Consider the following 20,853-nt stretch of genomic DNA (forward strand, 5'->3'; position numbering starts at 1 on the left):
AAACTCACAAATTTAGCTCTTGATATGGCTTTTCGATGCGTTTTCTAAAGAAAATATACAAACTACAATGAAAATATGCCCCCCCCCCCCAGATTTTTTTGATGTTGGGGAGGGGGAGATTTTAAATTGCTATTATATTTGCTTTTGTGTGTGCACTTTTTGACTCTAAAATGTGAATTCAGCCCATCTGGATCTGTGCTAGCTAGTACGCCCCCACAAAATTTGCCTCTTATTCCAATTGCAAATATTTAAAATGAATTAGTCCCTACAAATTACATACCGTAATCAAGTTTACTATGCTTGAAAAGTCTAAAGACTAGAAAGAATGTTTGCTGTTCGAATCGAACCAGTACTCAAATCGAATTAAACTGATAAGAGAGGGTCTATTCAAACGGATATTTATGGCATGATTTGAAAAAGGTAAAACATCAAATTAAAAAATAAGTTTTCAGTTGGAAGTAAGAGTTTTCACGCTCCCTCCTGTGAATCGGGTGCTAGCCACTTTAATTTCCAATCAAATGAGTCCTTTTCAAAGTTTCTGTGACGACTGCTTCTGTGAGTACTTAGATAATGTAAAATGATATATCCAGGATATTCTTAAAACCTGATTCCCCCTCCCCTCGCGTCATTTAAGTTGTAATAGCTCTGATTTTGGGGCATATTACAAAATATCTTTTATCAATTTTTTTTCTTTTTTCTTTCTGATTGCACAAGAAGTGTGAAATCACAGAGTTGATCAATCTTTGATAGTTTTACAGAAATTCTCACTCCCATCGATACTTTCCTATGTCCAAAACAAAATCGAACGTAACAATTAATTAATCTGCATTGAAGATGTCTCGTTTGACACAATTAGACTATGTGATGTAAGAAGTATTGTTTTGAATCCATTCTCCGTGAGTGATAACTGGCAATTCTAAGGAGTGTTAAGTGATATATAGAAAGGTAATTATTGTTCTAAAATCAACAGTTTGCACGATTTCGTAAATAAATAACCGTTAGGTTAGTATATTTCAGGGCTTTGAAAGGTTTAAAAGTCAGTATAGGCTGAAATAATGGACAAGATAGAAAATAATGGAAGGTTCTTCAAATATAAGCCCGCCAACGTTTGATGTAAGTTCAAATAATATGTCTTTTCAGTGTGTTTTCCATCCAAAAATATGTAAAATATGATGAACTATGTTCCTTGATTATAATTCATATCTTTCAATTAGGGAGGTTAAGGCTTGGCAAAAAAAAAGGAATTGTCAGTGAAAAAAAAAACTCACAAATTTAGCTCTTGCTATGGCTTTTCGATGTGTTTTTTAAAGAAAATATACAAACTACAATGAAAATATGCCCCCCCCCAGAAATTTTTTAGTTTGGGGAGGGGGAGATTTTAAATTGCTATTATATTTGCTTATTTGTGTGCACTTTTTGACTCTAAAATGTGAATTCAGCCCATCTGGATCTTTGCTAGCTAGTACGCCCCCACAGAAGTTGACTTTTATTCCAATTGTAAATATTTAAAATGAATTAGTCACTACAAATTACATAACGTAATCAAGTTTACTATGCTTGAAAAGTATAAAGACTAAAAAGATTGTTTACTGTTCGAATTGAACCAGTACTCAAATCGAATTAAACTGACAAGAGAGGGTCTATTCAAACGGATATTTATGGCATGATTTGAAAAAGGTAAAACATCAAATTAAAAAATAAGTTTTCAGTTGTAAGTAAGAAGCAACACTAAAACTTAAGACGAACAAAAATTATTCTGTATATGAATGGGGCTGTCCCCGCCTCGTATTGAATGAATTTTTGCTCGTATGAAATTGTCAGACCTTCCCTGAACTTTGTAGAATAAAGACCTCTGTTTGAAAATCTTTATACTTGGTGAATTTAGACAGCGATAAGGGTTTCTGATTGAGACCAATTTTAGAGCTTATGGTCAAATAAATATGCCTATGGGGATGACATGACCCCCCCCCCCCACTACTCCTGAGAGAAGAGATTTAACTTGTACAATTTGCCCATTATATATAAATATTATTTGTTTTCGGGAAATCCACGGAAATTTGTCCGGAGCCGAGATTTCTGTGAGGGGGGGGGAGGGCTTCCACGGGGAGACTTGTCCGTGAGGACGAAAGGTTTTTGGGGAAACTTTCCAGGAGAAATTTTACACGAGAGAAAAGAGATTTCCCTGGCATGATTTCAAAAATGGTAAGAATTCAAAAGAAAAAAACCGCGTATTATTCCGTGTATGAGGATGACTGCCCCTTCCTCATCACTCGCTCAATGCTCAAAAATTTCACTTTTTGTCCCAATTCTTTAATAACTACTCCTTAAACACGAGGGCCGATAAATTTCATTGATAAGTATTTACGAATAACTTAAGACTTTAAAAGAGTTCTTGTTAACGAAATGTAAGTAAGGAGCGACCCGGCTCAATAGTAACCGAAACTCTAAAAAAGGAATTTTGATACCAGTAGATACATAAAAAGAATTGGGTTTGTATGCTGATTTCAAATATATAAATTCATAAAGTTTAGGCTTACCCATCAAAGTTAGGAGCCTGAAAAAATTTGCCTTATTTTCGGAAAAAGGGGAAAACACTCCCTAAAAGTGGTAAAATGTTAATGAAAATCAAACCATACCGCTATTATCAGACAAACACTGAATTACGTAAAAGCACTGAAAACCTCGATTGCCTAAAACCAGCTAATGTATACAGACAGGAAAAGGGGTGACAGCTAATTATAGGCTTCGCGCTGGAGCATTATGTCAAAACAGAACGCTTAATGACAACAGTGACGGAAGTCTCTGTTAGAGGAAAGATTGCAATAAGGAAAAGCTAAATTTTTCGAGAGGATAAATATTTCTTTTTGCGAGAATTTGGTTGTAAAAACATTGATGGACGGGGGGGGGGTTAGGTTTTGAGGGTAAAAGAACACCTTTTATGTTTTCTATCGAGTATAAAGATTTTAAAGTGATGTTTGTATTGTATGGGGGGGATTTACCTGAATATACTGGAGGGTGATCGCGTAAAATAATTTTATTTTGAAAATAAAAACGGAACTTACATGGTAAATTGAGGTTGCCAATGCTTCTAATTCATCAAATTTATCCATTATGTCAAAATACTTTCTGATAATTTAATCACATTGCATGTCCGTTATATACGAAATCTCAAGGTCAAATTGTTATGTAAGCAAGCCCTCTGATTGGCTGAGAAGGAAACACATGATCTAACTGTTTCCTGGAAACTCATAACATTTGGCTCGTGAAACAACAGCAAATACTATTTCTGGATCATAACATTCTTCCCTAGCATACAACAAAAACAAATACTATTTCCTAGATCATAACATTCTTACCTAGCCGGCACTTGGCCAAAACATCCCTGGAGAAAGAGGTCATTGACCCCATTAACCACGTGTTCTCCCTAGGGGGGCTATGCCCATATTTGGTGCCCCCCCTGGACCTCCTGAGGCATCTCTACTTAAGATGTGCAATTTGACCATTGTTTGCGTATGGTATCTCTGATTGAAAAACTTACAGAAATATTAGGTGTGAAATTTTCTTCGAGGGGAGATATTTTTTTATGGGGAGGATTGTCCGCGAGGAGAAAGCTTTATCGAGGGGAGCTTCTTGGGGAAATTTTTCACCAGTAGGAATTTCCTGGTATGATTTGAATTTGGCCAGAAATTATATTTAAAATACTATTTTTTGAACTGAAAGTAAGGAGCAACAATAAAACTTGAAGAGAAGAAATTATTCCGTATATGAGGGAGAGGGCTTTCCTTTCACCATCCCTCGGGCTTTACGCTAAAGTTTGACTTTTGTTCCCATTCCTTCAGAACGGTTCTTGAAAAACTGAGGCAACTTAATTTGAATAAGAGGAATTTTCAAATAACTTTTAGCCTTTTCGCAAAGAGTAAGGGATAACGAAGGGGCAGCCCCATCATTAACGGAATAATTTCTATTCGTTTTAATTTTTAATTTTTCTTTTCACCTTCTGTTAAAAATTCTTTTTGTTCCATTGAACATCAATAAAAATCAGAATTTTGGACTATTATTTAGCTGATGAACAAAATTCTGTAGCAATTTTTAAACATAGATGTACTTTATTACTTTGAAAGGAAGGGTACATGGAATAATGTTCAAATAAATGGGTTTAAAACTGTCATAACCTTTCGGGTTCTGTTGGGCTAACGAGCTTCTAACCCCCATGATATTGCAACCTTGAGTATAGACAAATATTAGCTAATCTCTCAGTACCTGGATGCTCAAACATAATTCTTTTGCACTATCCCTATATATCGCCGATACTTTCTTTTCACAACGATGGATACACATACTGTGTTATAACTTAGCGCTACTTCCTACTCAACATACGAGGCGTATTTTTCTAATTAAGGTCCGTTTGATCATAATTACACAACGAACGATTATTAAAAAAAAGTAAATTTATTTAAAAAAAGTACATACTTTACTCTATTAAACAGCATAGTTGCTAAGTTTGTTGTAATAATTATCATGCCTCTCAACTAATTTTAAAGTGACCTCTGTATAAAAAACTTGCCGCCTGTTCCGCTAACCAGGAATTCACTTCCGTTTTTACGTCGTCATCATTATTGTAACGTTTGCCACTGAGATGTTGCTCGAGGTGGAGAGACGGATGGTAATCACTCGACTCAAGATCAGGACTGTAATGCAGGTGATCTAAAACTTTTCAGACAAAACTGTCCAACAAATTACAGGTCTGATCAGCAGTGTGAGGTCTTACATTGTCATGAAGAAGGAATTTTTTTTTTTTTTTTTTTTTTTTTTTTTTTTTTTAATCGCTCGGTGGAGCTTTCTGAGGGTTAGCCAGTATGCTTCTGAATTGATAGCGGTTCATCTCTATGGATGAAGTTGACCAAAAAAACACCATGCTTATTCCCAAAAACCGACGCCATGATTTTGCACTGGGAGAGAGGATGTTCGGCCTTCAAATTTTCAGGGGAGTGTGTGTGTGTTTCCATTCCATGTTCTGTTGCCTTGATTTGGACGTGATATGCGAAACTCATGTTTTGTCTTTAGTTCAACCGGTTGCCACCTCAGTGGCAACCGTCAAAAAGATGAAGACGACGTAAAAACAGCAGTGAACTCTTGGGTATTGAAGCCGGCGGCAAGTTCTTATAAAGACTTTACCTTAAAATTAGCTGAGAGGTATGATAAGTGTCTCAAAAAAATTGGTAACTATATCGAAAAATAAAGTAAAGTATGCACCATCAGAAAGTATATTAACTTTTTTGAAATAAATCTTTCGTTGTGTACTTATGTTCAAATAATCCATAATTAAAAAGCAGGCCTCGTACCTCTGCAGTTACAACTTAATAATAACCTTAGCCGTTCTTAAGATATCGAAGGTTTGCCCTTTTTGACAAAATTTTAACATATCTGATATCAAAAATGTAAAATTTTTGACGTTGACATCTTTTCATGTAGGTCAACATCCCCAACAATATGTGCCAAAGTTCCAGCATAATACTCTTAGTTTCTTTTAGGGATATTGCCCACTTGTTTGACAATCTGGATCCACGTTGTTTCTTTTGATTTAGTTCTAGTTTTACGTCTCCCTCAACTTTTACTGAAAGTTTCAAATTAATATTCTATTCCCTGAGATATTATATCTATGCAATTTCAACAACTAGGATGCGCTTAATCTCTTTTGATTTAGTTCAATAGTGAAGTAGTAGGATTACTAAATGTGTTGGTAGTAGCATCAATAGTAGTAGAATTAGTAGTTGTAGTAGAAGTAGCAGTAGTACTAGTGAAAGCAGCTGTAATAGTAGTAGCAGTAGCATTAATAGTAGTAACAGTAGTAGTAGTAGTAGTAGTAATAGTAGTAGTAGCAGCAGCAGTAGTAGTAGTAGCAGCAGTAGTAGTAGGAGTAGTAGTAGTAGTAGTAGCAGTAGTAGCAGTAATAGTATTAGTAGTAGTGGTAGTAGCGGTAGTACTAGTAGAAGCAATTAATGTGGTGGTAGTAGAATCCGTAGCAGTTGTGAATGTGGCGGTAGTATTAGTATTAGCAGCAAAAGTAGTAGTGGTGGTATTAGCAGTACCTGTAGTAGTAAAAGTAGTAAAAGCAGCAGGAATAGTAGTATTAGCAGTAGTAGTTGTAGTAGCCGTACAAGTAGTAGTAGTAGCAGCAGTAGTGGCAGCAGCAGTAGTAATAGGAGTAGGAGTAGCAGTTGCAGTAGTAACAGCAGTAGCATTAGTATTGATAGTAGTAGTGCAGTAGTAGCAGTAGTAGCAGTAGTAGCAGTAGTAGCAGTAGTAGTAGCATTAGTCGTAGCAATCGTAGTAGAATTACTACTACTACTACTAAAAACTCACCGCAGCACCAAGCCGCTTGATGCCAACACAGCTATACACGCTCCTCCTCCATCCCAATCTATTGAAAGCCTCTCTTTTTACACCCTCCCACGAGGTCCCCATTTCCTTTAAATTTTTCTTTACGACATCCTTCCACCCCAGACGAGGATGACCTGCTTTCCGTTTAGCCCTAGATAGTTGGTCGAAAAGAACAGTCTTCGGCAATCTTTCATCCTTCATCCGCACGACATGCCCTAGCCATCTCAAACTTTCTTTTATTATAGCCCTAGAGAGCGGTATTGAACCACATTTTTCGTACAGCCTATTATTTGAAATAAGGTCAGTCATCCGAGTAGGCTACCCAGAACAATCGTTAAGCAATTTCTCTGGAATACATCTAGCAAATCTTCATCCGCTTTTCGAAGCGCCCATGCTTCAGAGGCATATTTGACTACTGTCATCACTGTTTCTAATATTCTAATCTTGGTTTGTAGACTTATCTTCCTATTCTTCCAAACTTTTTTTAATTGTTAAAAAAGACCCTGAGCCTTGGCTATTCTACTTTTAACATCTTCACTGCTCCCACCATCTTTACTAGTAATACTACCAAGGTAAGCGAAGCTGCACACTTGATCAATCTTTTCATCACCCAACGTCACCTTTTCATCTTCACTTATTCCTAGCCTTGGTGACTTAGTCTTCTTAAGATTAATTTTCAAACTTATTCTAGCACCCTGAACTCGCAAAACCTCTAAAAGTTCATTCATGTTGCTCACACTTTCCTCTAGGATGCTTAAATCATCAGCACAATCTAAGTTCAGGAGACTTTTTCCTCCCCATTTGATTCCGTGGTCTCCCATTGCCTTTCCTGTGCTCCTTAGTACAAAATCTATCAAAATAATCCATATAAAGGGAGATAGAATACATCCCTGCTTAGCTCCTGATTTAATACAAAACCAGCTGCTAACCTCATTTTCTACCTTAAGTTAGTGCAGCCATGTTATTATCGTACATAGCACTAATCACTTCAATGTATTTGTCTGGTATACAATACAAGGATAAAACCTTTGCTATTGCTCTTCTATCAACAGAATCGAACGCTTGCTCATAATCTATAAAAATAAGGACCAAAGGTGTTTGACAACTCTGGCACTTCTCAATTATTAAGCTAAGAGTGAAAATTTGGTCGACTTATCCTCTACGTTGTCTAAAATACTCGACTTATCCATATCGACTTATCGACTTATCCATACTGTTCTTCTCTTAAAACTTGGTCCACAGTATCTCTCAGTCTAAAAAGTATCATATTACTAAGTAATTTGCTACCTACAGAGACCAGACTAATGCCTCGATAATTACCACACTCACTTTTATCACCTTTCTTATAAAGTGGCTTAATTAAGGTTTTCCTAAATTCATTTGGTACTTACCCTTTTTCAAAAATCATATTCATAATCTTCAGTAACTTGTTTCTAACCTCAGAGCCACCATATTTAAGAAACTCATTTACTACCCTACAAGCTTCTGGAGCTTTATTATTTTTTAATCCTTTTAGTACTGTCATTAGTTCTTCCTCGCAAAACAAATCTTCCCTCACATCCAAGGTATAAAAAACTTTTTCATTTTCCTCTATATCTTAGTCTGCAACTCTATCTCGGTTTAGCAAATTCTCAAAATGTTCTGCCCATCTCTCTTTAATTCTTTCCTTATCGCTAATTGTGGCCTCATTTCTATCTTTAACTGGGCCAAGTCCGGATTGACTACTCGTTCTCAATTTGTTAACATGCTAGTACAATATTTTACTATTATGTCGTCAAGTCGAATATTCTAGGTTCCCGGCATTTTTCTCCATGGCCTGCACTTCACACCCTCTTACTCCATATTTTAATGCTTTTTCCCCATTCCTTATATTGCTTTTGTTTTCATATCATCTATCACTCAGATAATCTTTGTACAAGTCCTTTCTCCTTTCTACTACACATAAAGCTTTTTCACTAATATTCTTAGCTGCAGTCCTAGCTTTCTTCCCTTCGACACCTTCAGCAACTACACAAATTGTTTTTCTAAAATTATTCCAACCATCTTCCACATTATCAAATTTTAAACTCTCAAGTTTAGTATTCATCTGTTCCTGGAAAGCTTCTCTCAAACTCTCATCCTGGGGTCTACCAACATCATAACTTCCCGGGAGGTAGTTACCCTTCCGAAATTTGAGCTTTAAATTAAGTATCCTTAATTGATCCTGCCAGTCTTTGGTTTACTATAAGATAATCAATAAGGTTTGCTGTATTACCATCACATGAATACCCTGTTAACTTACGAGCAATTTTATGACCAAACACCGTGTTAGTTATAACTAGATTGTTATATCTACAAAATTGCAAAATTCTGTATCCATTAATGATGTCTTTTCCTACACCAAATTTACCTAGGCTAGGGTACCATCTTTCCTATTTCTACCGACCTGGGCGTTAAAATCTCCTAGTAAAACATCATATTTCTGCCTTGGACCCTGTCTATTTGCTCCTGTAACTGTAAGTAAAATTCATCTGAGTCACTAGTATCTCCGTCAGTCGGTTCTAAAGGGGCATATACTACTATAACTGATACTTTGAACTTTTTAGTCCTAAAAATGAGAAATTAGTATTCTATTATTAATGCCTTCTCAGCCTAAACTAGACTTAGCAGCTTCGTTATTCGTCATGAGCCCTAAAAGCTAAGTAGACCTACCTTAAAATCATTTAACCTTACTAAGCATAAAAGATGCAGGTTGAGCTTATGCATCCTTGTTTCTTTAAACTAAAAGCTAAGTAGGCCTACCTGAAAATCATCTAACATTGCTAAGGATAACAGTAGTAGTAATAGTAGTAGAATTGGTAGTGGTTGCAATAAAAGTAGCAGTAGTAGCACTAGTAGCAGTATGCATATATTGCCTTTTCAGTTGAACATCCCCCCTATCATTCCCTGGAAGTTTCAACTTAATACCCTAAGCCATTCACAAGATACTGCTGAGACGGCCTTTCGACAACCTGCTTGTATGAAGTGAGCTTTGAAATAGTTCAGCACTCCCCTCAATATTTCCATAAGGCCTCACCTCAATACCCTTAGCCTTTTTAGAGACCCAGGGTCAATGACACTTTCCTTTCCCAATAACAAATCCTATATGTAAGCAATCGGCAAATTGTATTAATTACAGCTCTTGACCAAAGGGCAGTGGAGGGTCATCTTACTCCCAGAAGTATTGCTATTATACATTTCAAGTATGCTAATCAAAATGGCTATCCTAAAATTCCAACTGGATGTCTTTTGGGGAAAGGGGAACGGAAAGAGCACTGGTTGCATTCCAATCACTTTAGACTTACACACATCAACTGTTAAGCCACTTATTTATGACACGCGGGATTGAACTTATTCACGTTGAATGAGGAAGCACACCTGTTTCCTCTGCGTTATCATATGGTGACAAAGATTGTGATTCTTCTCAGTTTTTCTTCTTTACTTTCGAAAGAAGAATTTTGTTGCAGTGGAGCCACTTTTTAGCATAGACTAAAGCAGATTTAGGATTTTTATTACACCAATGGAGATCCATCCATTAACATCTGTATAAATTTGAAATCCATGGAATATATTCCAGCAGTTGAATTGCTAAAATTGGCAAGACGAAAGGCAGCTTTATTAGGAATTAAATAAAAAACAAGTTTTTTTTTCAACCGAAAGCAAGGAGCAACATTCAAACTTTAAAAATACGGAAATTATTACGCATATCGGATGGGGGGGGGGGTTGTCTCCTCCTCAACAACTCGCTCTTTACGCTAAAGTCTGAATATTGACGCAATTCCTTAAGAAAGATTCCTGAAATACAAGGTTCGTTTAACTAGAACAATAAGAAGCTTTTTTAAAAGTACTAAAAAACTTTAGAGTAAGGATCGAGGTGTTGAGGAGGGGACAATCGTAACAATCCCTAATATACATAACAATTCCTGTTCGTTTTAAGTTTTAGTGTTGCTCCTAACTTTCTGTTGAAAAAAACTTGTTGTCTTTATTTATTTTCTGATCGTGTTTTTAAATAATGCTCCATGAAAAATTCCCTTCTCCCATAAGAAATTCCTCCAATGGAAAGATTCTCCTACATAAGTAGTCTGTATGTATGCAGTTCGGAACTAAGTATGGAACTAGATCGTATAAAGCGAGCAAACACGTTACATTCGGGCCAAAAGCTGTATACAATACTAAACTATATGTAAGATACCTTTTGATATATGTAATTATGTAGATCAATAACCCAATTAAGGTGTTCGTCCAGTATAGCATAAATTATGATGTTCGTCCAGTATCGCGTAATACTAAATGGTCTAAACTAGACACATAAATTATTCGGATAAAACCTAATGACGATGATAAGAATATTTTTATTTGGATTGTATGAAACAGGCAAAGGTTTAAAATAGCTTAACAACTAAAGGTAGGCCTGAGGGAATTTTGACTCCTATGCCACATTATATAAATGTCAGAATATGATAAGAATATATTCCTCTTTTCACAAGTCGATTGATCCGATTGACCTAGCTTCACCTCTTGGCAGTGGTCACTGTAATTAACAAGTATCAAATGAGGAGTGTGGCTAATATAAAATATTGTTTGATATTGGAGTATGCATAAAGTTGAAACTAATAAATTCGTAGGCACAGATAAAGGAATTTTAATATAGAAATCCAGAACAATCCTTAGAAATCCTTCGACATCTAGTAGTGAGCTGGCTATGGATTTAAACCACCATTTACCCTAACCATTATAGACCCCAACGTACCAATTTTCAAAAGCCTTGCTATAATTAAATTCAACACATGTTTTTCATATTACGATCCTAAACATAAATATTCAAATTTGCGAACACCCCCATAACAACTTCTTATCACCATGGTTTTCGAAAGACTTCTTTTTATTGATTTCAAACCACTTTTCTTCCATACTCTGTTCCTAAAACTTGATAAGTTAGATTTGAGTACATCCCCATACCAAATTATTATGACTATAGGTTTCAAAAGCCTTCCTTTTATTAACTTTAAAATACTTATTTCTGTTTTATGCTCCTAAACTTAAATTATTCCGATTTGCGCCCACCCTCATTCCAAGTTCTTATCAACATACTTTTCGAAAGGATTCTTTTTATTGATTCCAAATCACTTTTCTTCCATACTGTATTCCTAAACTTTGATAATTTAGATTTGAATACACCCACACACCAATTTATTATGACTATAATTTTCAAAAACCTTTCTTTCATTAATTTCAAAACACTTTTTTTCTATACTACGCTCCTAAATGTAAATTATTCAGATTTGCGCACGCCCTCATACCAACTTCTTATCAACATACCTTTCGAACGGCTTCTTCTTAGCGATTTTAAATCCCTTTTCTTCCATACTGTATTCCTAAACCTTTCAAAAGCCTTCCTTTTATTGATTTTAAAGCGCTTTTTTTGTATTACGCTCCTAAACTTAAATTATGCAGATTTGCACAAGCCCTCATACCAACTTCTTATCAACGCTTCTTTTAATAATTTAAGGCGTCTTTCTATTGACTTCAAACCACTTTTCTTCCATACTGTGCTCCTAAACCTTGATAATTTAGATTGTAGTACATCCCCATACCAATTTGTCACGACTATAATTTTCCAAAGCCGTCCTTTTATTAGTTTCAAAACACTTTTTTCCTTATTAAGTGCCTAAACTTAAATTATTCAGACTTGCGAACACCCACATACCAACTTCTTATCGACATACTTTTCGAAGGGCTTCTTTTATTGATTTCAAACCACTTTTGTCCCATAACAGAACTTGACTTTTTTTTTCTTTTCTTTAAGAAAATTCATAACTGAAGTGTAACTTGTTTATATTTATCTTTAATCTACCGAAACCTGGTTCTGGGAATGTCATTATATTATTTTTATTATTATTAAACAATTTCAATCAAATAAAGGAGAATATTCAAAGAAAAAGAAGACATTTAACTGAAATCTACTGAAACCTAGTTCTCAGAAAGTTATTATATATTTTATTATTATTGGGCAAATTCAATCAAATAAACGAGAATATTCTGAAAAAAGATATTTGACAGAAATCCACTGAAACCTAGTTCTCGGTAGGGAATTATATTGTTTTTTATTATTATTAACCAATTTCAATCAAGTAAACGAGAATATTCAAAGAAAAAGAAGACATTTAACTGAAATCTACAGAAACAAAGATCTTGGAAGTTTATTATGTTATTTTTTATAATTATTATTAAACAATTTCAATCAAATAAACGAGAATATTCAAAGGAAAAGAAGGCATTTAACTGAAATCTACTGAAACATAGATCTCAGAAGTTCATTATGTTATTTTTTATTATTATTATTAAACAATTTGAATCAAATAAGCAAAAATATTCCAAAAAAGAAGACATTTCAATGATATCTACTGAAACCTAGATTACGGAAGGTTATTATGTTATTTATATTATTATTGAACAATTTCAATCAAATAAACGAGAATAGTCAATTAAACAAGAAAGACATTTAACTAAAATCTACTTAAACCTAGATCTTGGAAGCTCGTTATGTTATTTTTTATTATTATTAAACATTTTCAATCAAATAAACAAGAATATTCAAAGAAAAAGAAGACATTTAACTGAAATCTACTGAAACATAGATCCCGGGAGCTCAATATATTGTTTTTTATTTTTAGTAACCTATTTCAATAAAATAAACGATAATAATCAAAGAAAATGAAGACATTTAACTGAAATCTACTGAAACCTAGATCTCGGAAGGTCATTATGTTATATTTATTATTATTAAACAATTTCAATCAAATAAACACAAATATTCAAAGAAAAAGTAGACATTTAACTGAACTATACTGAAACATAGATCTCGGAACCTCATTATGTTAGTTTTGTTATTATGAAACAATTTCAATCAAATTAACGAGGATATTCAAAGAAAAAGAAGACATTTAAATGAAATCTACAGAAACCTAGATCTCGGAAGCTCATTATGTAATTTTTTTATTATTATTATTAAACAATTTCAATCAAATAAACGAGAATACTAAAAAAAGGAGACACTGAACTGAAATATACTGAAACCTAGATGACTGAAGGGGATTATGTTATTTTTGTTATTATTATTAAACTATTTCAATCAAATCAACTACAATAGTCAAAGGAAAAGAAGACATTTAACTAAAATCTACTAAAACCTAAATCTCGGAAGCTCATTATGTAATTTGTTTTTCTTATTATTGAACAATTTCAATCAAATAAACGAGAATATTCAAAGAAAAAGAAGACATTTAACTTAATTCTACTGAAACCTAGGTCTCGGAAGGTCATTGTTATTTGTTATTGTTATTAAACAATTTCAATCAAATAAACGAGAATATTCAAACAAAAAGAAGACATTTAGCTGAAATCTTCTGAAACTTAGATCTCGGAAGGTTATTATGTTAATTTTTATTATTATTAAGCAATTTCAATCAAATAACATCTTTTTATCTCTACTTATAGATGGCCACACATCTTTTCAGCTCTACCTATAGATGGCAGCACAGCCAGTCAGACACACAGACATAGTGAGAGAGACAAGCAAAAAGTTAGGTTCGTTTTGGTGCACTTAGCATGTCGTGCAATGTTAAGTGAACCTAAATGAGCCTAACTTCTTGCTTGTATCTCTCACTAAGTCTATTAGAAAAATTGAAAAAATTTGAATTGAAAATTCAACTATTTTGCATTAGGCATCAAGACATGGCTAATTATAGAAAAAGCCAAGACAGACAGTCCAAGTAATTGAGAGGCAAATGTTTAAATGGCACGGGTAATGGGTGGGAGTAGGTATGACTCTTTTATTGGACAAACACTTGTGTGTTAGTTTTTGGAAAGGAATTGCTGCCTAGAGTCTTAGGCAGGTTGACCGAGAATTTATAATTGACATAGGATAGTTAGATTACCTGGAATGAGCGGCAAACAAGGCACGCTTTCCTATGGTCCTAGGAAGGTTGATCAAGAATTTAGAATTGACACAGGACCATTAATTTTCTTTAAATAAGAGGTAAAAAATTGTTTAAAGCCATCTTAATCTTCCAAATCGTACCTATTCTTTGCCTAAGCTCAGCCCAACATTCTGACAAAATTTCAATTTTTCACGGAATTTTTCAAATCTTTCAATTTTTCTGAATTTTTCTCCTAAACTTAAATTATTCAGATTTGCGCACACCCTCTTACCAACTTCTTGTCAATAAACGTTTCGAAAGGCTTTTTCTTATTGCCTTCAAACCACTTTTCTTCCATACTGTGTTCCTAAACCTTGACAATTTAGATTTGAGTACACCCCCATACCAATTTGTTACGACTATCATTTTCAAAAGTCTTGCTTTTATTAGTTTCAAAACACTTTTTGCCGTATTCTGCTCCTAAACTTAAATTATTCATATTTGTACACCCCCTCATACCAACTTCTTATCGCCATAATTTTCAAAAGCTTCTTTTTATGGTTTGGAATCGATAAAATGAAGCCTCTCAAAATTTTGATTAGATGACTTTGGGGGAAAATGAGTGAGAGGGGGGCTATCTGCCCTCCAATATTTTTGGTCACTTAGAAACAACACTAAAACTTTTGATTTCCAATCAAACGAGCTCTCTATGGATCCTCTATGATCACAAGATTGATTTGCTCGACTTTATAAACACGCATCTGTGATCTTTCTTCAAGCAAAAAAAAAATGCCAAATCCCACATTTTTGTACATAGGAGCTTGAAAAATCTAAGTTAGGGTTCTCTAGTATGCTGAATCTGATGATGTGATTTTCATTCAAATCACTTGATGTTTTGGAGGTATTTTCTCCCTTTTTCAAAAGTTCGGCAGATACTCTACGGCTCATAATTTTTGATAAGCACCATTAAATTTGATGATTCTTATATATTTTGATTAAGCATCAAAATTCGATTATCTCTATGTACTGTTATTAAGACTGTGTTTCATAGATAGTCGGTTAATATTGAGCCGCATCACTCCTTACTTAAAGTTCGTTGCCCCGAACTGTTTCATATAAGCCTGTGCCAATATTGAAAACTCCTTGGGATGAGCGTTCATGCTAATTTTTTTTTACTTTGGAGATAGGTACTCAAAATAAAAAAATTTTTTATCAAGTAAAGTTTATGCATCTATGCATGTTCCTACTTCATCCTCATCTATTTAAAGCCTTCCTCTTCATACCAATCCCCCCAAAGAAATTTTAACTTCCCTTTAATCCTTCCTTAGTACCTCTTCCTACCCAATTTAGGGACGACCTGACTTTTTTTTTGGCTCTAGATAGTTGGCAAGAAAGCACAATCTTTGACAATTTTCCCGCTTTCAACTGCAGAACGTGTCTTAGCTATCTCAGCCTTTTTGTCATTACAGCCATAAAAAATGGGATAGGACCACATTTTGCGTATAGTTTGGATTTTGAAATACAGTCAATCAGACGGGTAGTCATTCAGACGAAATGAAATCAGATATGCAACCACTGTAAAATCCGACAGAAAAAGAGCAAAAAAGAACAAGTTTGTTTTGGACAGACAGAAAAAGAGCGAAAAAGAACCAGTTTGTCTTTGAAGAACCTAGGAAGAATGGCTAATAGACGAAATTTCAGCACAGAGATAATTAACGATAACAAAGAAGCAGGGGCTTGAAAAACGCTTCCCGTATTTTAATGGCTTAAACTTGTTTTTTATTAGAGTAATGGATCTGGTGGAAATATATGACGTTAAATCAATGAAAGAAGTTCAGTCTCAGTTGGTTAATAACAGGGTTCTGTCATTCTTAGTTCCTAATCCTTGAAATCAAAATCATTTCCAAGCTCTCTTCTATTTGGCATCATCCAAGTTGTCTATTCTTAAATAGGCAGAGAAGGAAGCCACTATTTATTTTCTGTTATTTAATCAACATACAAAAAATTCAAAATCTGGGTGAACGCTTCTCAGTTTTTGCCTATCAAAATATAAAAAAGGCAGTTTTAACATCAACAAGGGCGATTTTTTCCAACTTCTTCCCCCCCCCCCTGCTTGGAACTCCTGGACAAGACTCAGGGGTGGTTTTTCCCACCAAGACTGAAACAGCTAGACAAATCTGTCTTTTTGTAACTTGTAACTAAACAAGCCCTTGGAATTTTTTATACTACCCGAACTGCCACATCTGTGTAAAGTGTTTCCTAAATAACAATACAAAAACCAACTTCTATACAACAATGTTTAGCCATAACAACTATGTTTCCCCCCTCCCACTTCTTTGTTTAAAATGTCATATAATTATAAGACACCCTTGAAAACAAAGAATATCAGTATAATGATTGTCGGTTGTAATGCCCATCACATAGCCTCATTCAATCACTCTCAACATGTTACTAAATATCATTTGGTATTTTTCAGTATTAATTTCCAAACAGAATAACATCATTGATGCTTGGGGTCAAGGGGATCCATTTGAGCAGGGCCTTGGACCCATATTTAATCATGGTTGTAACCCTTTAAGGTATACTTTATCATTTATGGGTGTTCTTGTGTTTCCATATCTGCAGGAAACAGCCCAACATCACAGAAATACTTAATGGAATTGAAACCAATTTTTATAACAAAATTATAGGATCTCCGTGTGTCTCTGAAATTTCAATTTCAAAAGTAGATTTATTTCTATCTTTAATTTGTTGAGTCTCTTATTCTGTAAAAATATCCAGAATCAAAGTTATGCGATTTCCACATTTTTCTTTTACAAAAAATAATAAAGAAGAATGTAAATAAGTTTAAGGGTGATGCGTCTAAGGCATGTGACTTTAAAAGGGAAAATGCCGTTTAATATCTGGCATAACTGAAGAAGAGTCGGTAGCTAGAAGGAACCCTCTTTGCTTAACAAGACTCGCGCCCAATCTCTGACCTCCTAATAAATAGTACAAACAAACTGTTGAATGTTTCTCGCTTGCCAGTTTCTAAGAAAAAAAACAAAAAAACTAACCAGTGAAAGGCTCACTTTGATTTGCAACACATCTTCGATTATTAATTAATCCTATTAGTCAAAATTAAAACCTTCCTTTTAATTAAAACGATGGCACCCACAAAATATATTTTAGGCTGGAGTAAGCAGACAAATTGGTAGACATAATTTCTCTACTAGGGTTTGCACACATTGAAATGAATTGTCATCTTCAACCATAGCTGTGAAAAACATTTAGCTGGTTAAGATAAAACTGATCAACAGAAGATGGATTAAACGTTTATAGTCGTTCCAAATATTTGGCGTTGCATTATAGATTTGAGTATACAAAAATATCTTGAATATTTGTTTCATTTTAATCACTTGAGGTTTTCTTAACAAATACTAGGCTAGCCCTTTACTTTATATGTAGTAAAGATTAAAATAAAATGTTTTAAGACTACATATTGCAATTTTTTTCTAGGTTTGTCTATTTGTTTGTTCCATTTGTCTAACCTCAGTCACGGGAAGCCCATTACCAACAGATGTGAACGGGAATCTTACAACACAATCAAATCGGTTTGGAAGGCAGGCCGGTTTGGGAAGCCTATTTACACCCCTAAGACCTTCCTTCGAACAGTTAGTAATACAAACAAGACAATTTCAGTGTGGCGTTATGACTTTCTTTGGTGTTGGTGATATGTGTCCCATTTTTCTTGGGAGTGATACAGCCCCTCCTGAGGGAATTAGACCTTTTGGAGGTATATTTCAGCCTTTCCAGCAAATGTTTCAAGGAATAAGTCCTGCTGTGCCAGCCTCCTATGCTAACAATGCTGCTGCAGCTGCATCCCCTGCATCTTCAGGGGGACTAAGTCCTTTCGGAAGAATTGTTATGCCTTTTCAGCAAGTGCTGCTGGAGATAGCTACCACTACACAACCCTTCTATGCAATTGATACACCACCTACTGCACTAAATACACTTCAAACTGATAAAGAAACAGTCACAAGTGCAGCCTTTAGTGACACAGGCAACATTTATTCAGTCCAAAACCAACTGCCAAGTAGACAAGTAATTTTTCCAGGATATCATTCTAACTACTTAAGGTATGGATATCCATGGGGATATTATGGATATCCTGCTTACGCCATCAACAATTATCCTCAGCTACATAATATCTTACCATTGTACAGAAGAAGTATCTACATAGATTAAAGCAGCCCGAGTGGCAACCAAATTAAGCTTTAAATAGCTACTTTTTAAACACTGTTTAGTTAATTTCAGTCGAGTGTTTAGTGCCAGGAATTTTTCCAGGATATTTTTCTAACTAGCTTAGGCGTAGATATCATTGTTGATATCTAAGTTTTGTGCATTTGTTCGCTATAAAATGAAATATATTTTTATACTGGAGTTTTAATAAACAAATTCTCAATCGTGAAGATTTGCTGAATTTCGGGCATTCTATAGCATTAGTAACATATGTACGGATTTAAAGAAATTGTAAAGTTTACGCATCGAAATCATATCACTTCAATTTGGTGAGCAGTAAACTAGGTTTAACTTCAACTCTTGGATATCTCACAGGTGCATATAGTTTTGTTTTTTTTTGGAGAGGGGGAGAGGGTCGAAAGCACCGAAAAAGGCATTCTAAACATCTCTTCTGAGACTATTGGATGTGGTCTATTGAACAAGTCTTGGAAGAAGGACAACAAAAACCATACCCAGAACAAATTTTTTAGAAAACAATCATAAGAAAACATATCTTAAACTTTGAGAATTAAGAAGAGGTTCTGAAATTAGGCAAGTAAAAGGGAAATTGGCACTGGAGGTCCGATCCGTTTTAAGCAACAAAAGGTGTTCTAATAAGTCAATAGCTTATTTGAAATACTTTTCGTGAATATTTGTTTCTAAGAAATAGAGGAAGGGTCATTCATTAATTTTCTATTAAAAGTTCGATACCATAGGACAAAGCATAGGCTTGCTGAAGACCGACTTCTTCACAGAATTCTTTATAGCAACAAAATTAAAATATAATAAAGAATAATAAATCAATGCCAAATGTAAATTCAAAATGAGTACTCATCAAAGGCTACGAACCAAAGAAAGTTTGTTTGTTTTTTAAAGCAATAAAATAAAAGTTCAAAATAGGGATAAAATTCTTTTTAATAGATAGTGTATAGAAAATTCACAAAAAATACCAGATATTTCGGTCACATACATAGTGACCGTCATCAGTAGACCGTTTCTATACACTGTCTATTAAAAAGGATTTTATCCCTATTTTGAACTTTTATTTTATCGTCATGGAAAGGCAGTGTGGTCTCCGGAATTATCTACGTCATTTTTAAAGCAAGGAAAAAACAACCTCAAAGGAGTGAGTGGCCTTGATGAAAATTACGGGAAACAGGATCACGTGTCTCCTTCTAAGCCAATCAGAGGACTGGTTACATATTAGTGGGAGAGGATTGCAGAGAATATAAGGAAAGGATTTTTGCTATAGTTTTTATTAGTCTGTGAATTGAATTCAACGGAGTGAGAACAGTTTGACTTTATTCATTTGGATATATTTGTGCTGAAGATGAGTGGAATGTTTACCCTATTAGAAGTTGATACTGGAGTTGGTAGCAATAATACAAGAGCCCCAAACATTGTGGTGGAAATCACAAGAGGATCACGGCTTTGTCTGGAATGGGATGAAGTATGTGCAAGATATGTGATATCCTTGAGCAAATTTGAAATGGAGGATCAATTATGTTTCGCTGCAAAAGTTGATATAGCGCATCTGAATAGTCTTCAATGTGCTTTAAGTGCATTAGTGAAACATATCGAAGACAATAAACTGTATCGCTAATTGTATATGCTTAGTATTATTGTTGTAATTATTCAATAAAATTGTTTCGAAATCGAAAATGTTCCATTTCCTTTTTTGTTAGAATGTTAGGCTAACGAATCATGGTCAGTCTAGAGTCAGCAGTCATAGTGATAGGATTGGAAAATGAATAAATTTGAGAAAGAGAGAATTAGATCGAATCTGGCGTTTATGGAAAAACATTTTATTTTGGATGATGATTTTCTTGAGTTATCTCTTCAACGCAGGATATTCTCTCTGGGAAAACTTGACAATATAATGAAAACTGATTCTCCCCCATTGGGCTATTGTATGAAGCTTTGTCGATGTGACTCAAATGCTTATACTCAATTTATTGATATATTAATTGGAACAAAGCAGAATCATATTGTGGATACACTTTTGAAAACATTGCCAATAGATTCAATGTAGATGGCTCCCCCCACCATTCGAAAGAGGTGACGTCACAGAGTTACTCCTCTCCCATTCCTCCACCCCGAATTTATCCGTCAGCAGGGATGATCAGTTTCGGTTTAGCTGTGAGAGAGAGTTGACATCGGAAACCAAAACATGTTCAATACATGTCCATTATGCATGAACACACTTGGCAGTTGGACTCAATGTGAGAATTGTACAATTATTGATGACTATAGTGAAAAGCGTAAATTATGTAAT

The 20,853-nt window shown here is 34.6% G+C and overlaps 1 protein-coding gene across 1 annotated transcript in view; it reads left to right on the forward strand.

The window, feature by feature from the left end:
• The window catches only part of LOC148949063 (uncharacterized), a 139,431-nt gene extending 120,690 nt beyond the window's left edge, over nucleotides 1-18,741 (forward strand). The window contains exon 5 of the mRNA XM_089093127.1: nucleotides 17,817-18,741. Within this exon, the coding sequence (XP_088949253.1) occupies nucleotides 17,817-18,545 (729 nt within the window). The 3' untranslated portion in view covers nucleotides 18,546-18,741. The remainder of the gene's footprint in view (nucleotides 1-17,816) is intronic.
• The last annotated feature ends 2,112 nt before the right edge of the window (nucleotides 18,742-20,853 follow it).

This window comes from Artemia sp. Qi Xiang Cuo, chromosome 8 (genome assembly GCF_049724085.1).
Source record: "Artemia sp. Qi Xiang Cuo chromosome 8, ASM4972408v1, whole genome shotgun sequence".
Lineage (NCBI taxonomy): Eukaryota > Metazoa > Arthropoda > Branchiopoda > Anostraca > Artemiidae > Artemia > Artemia sp. Qi Xiang Cuo.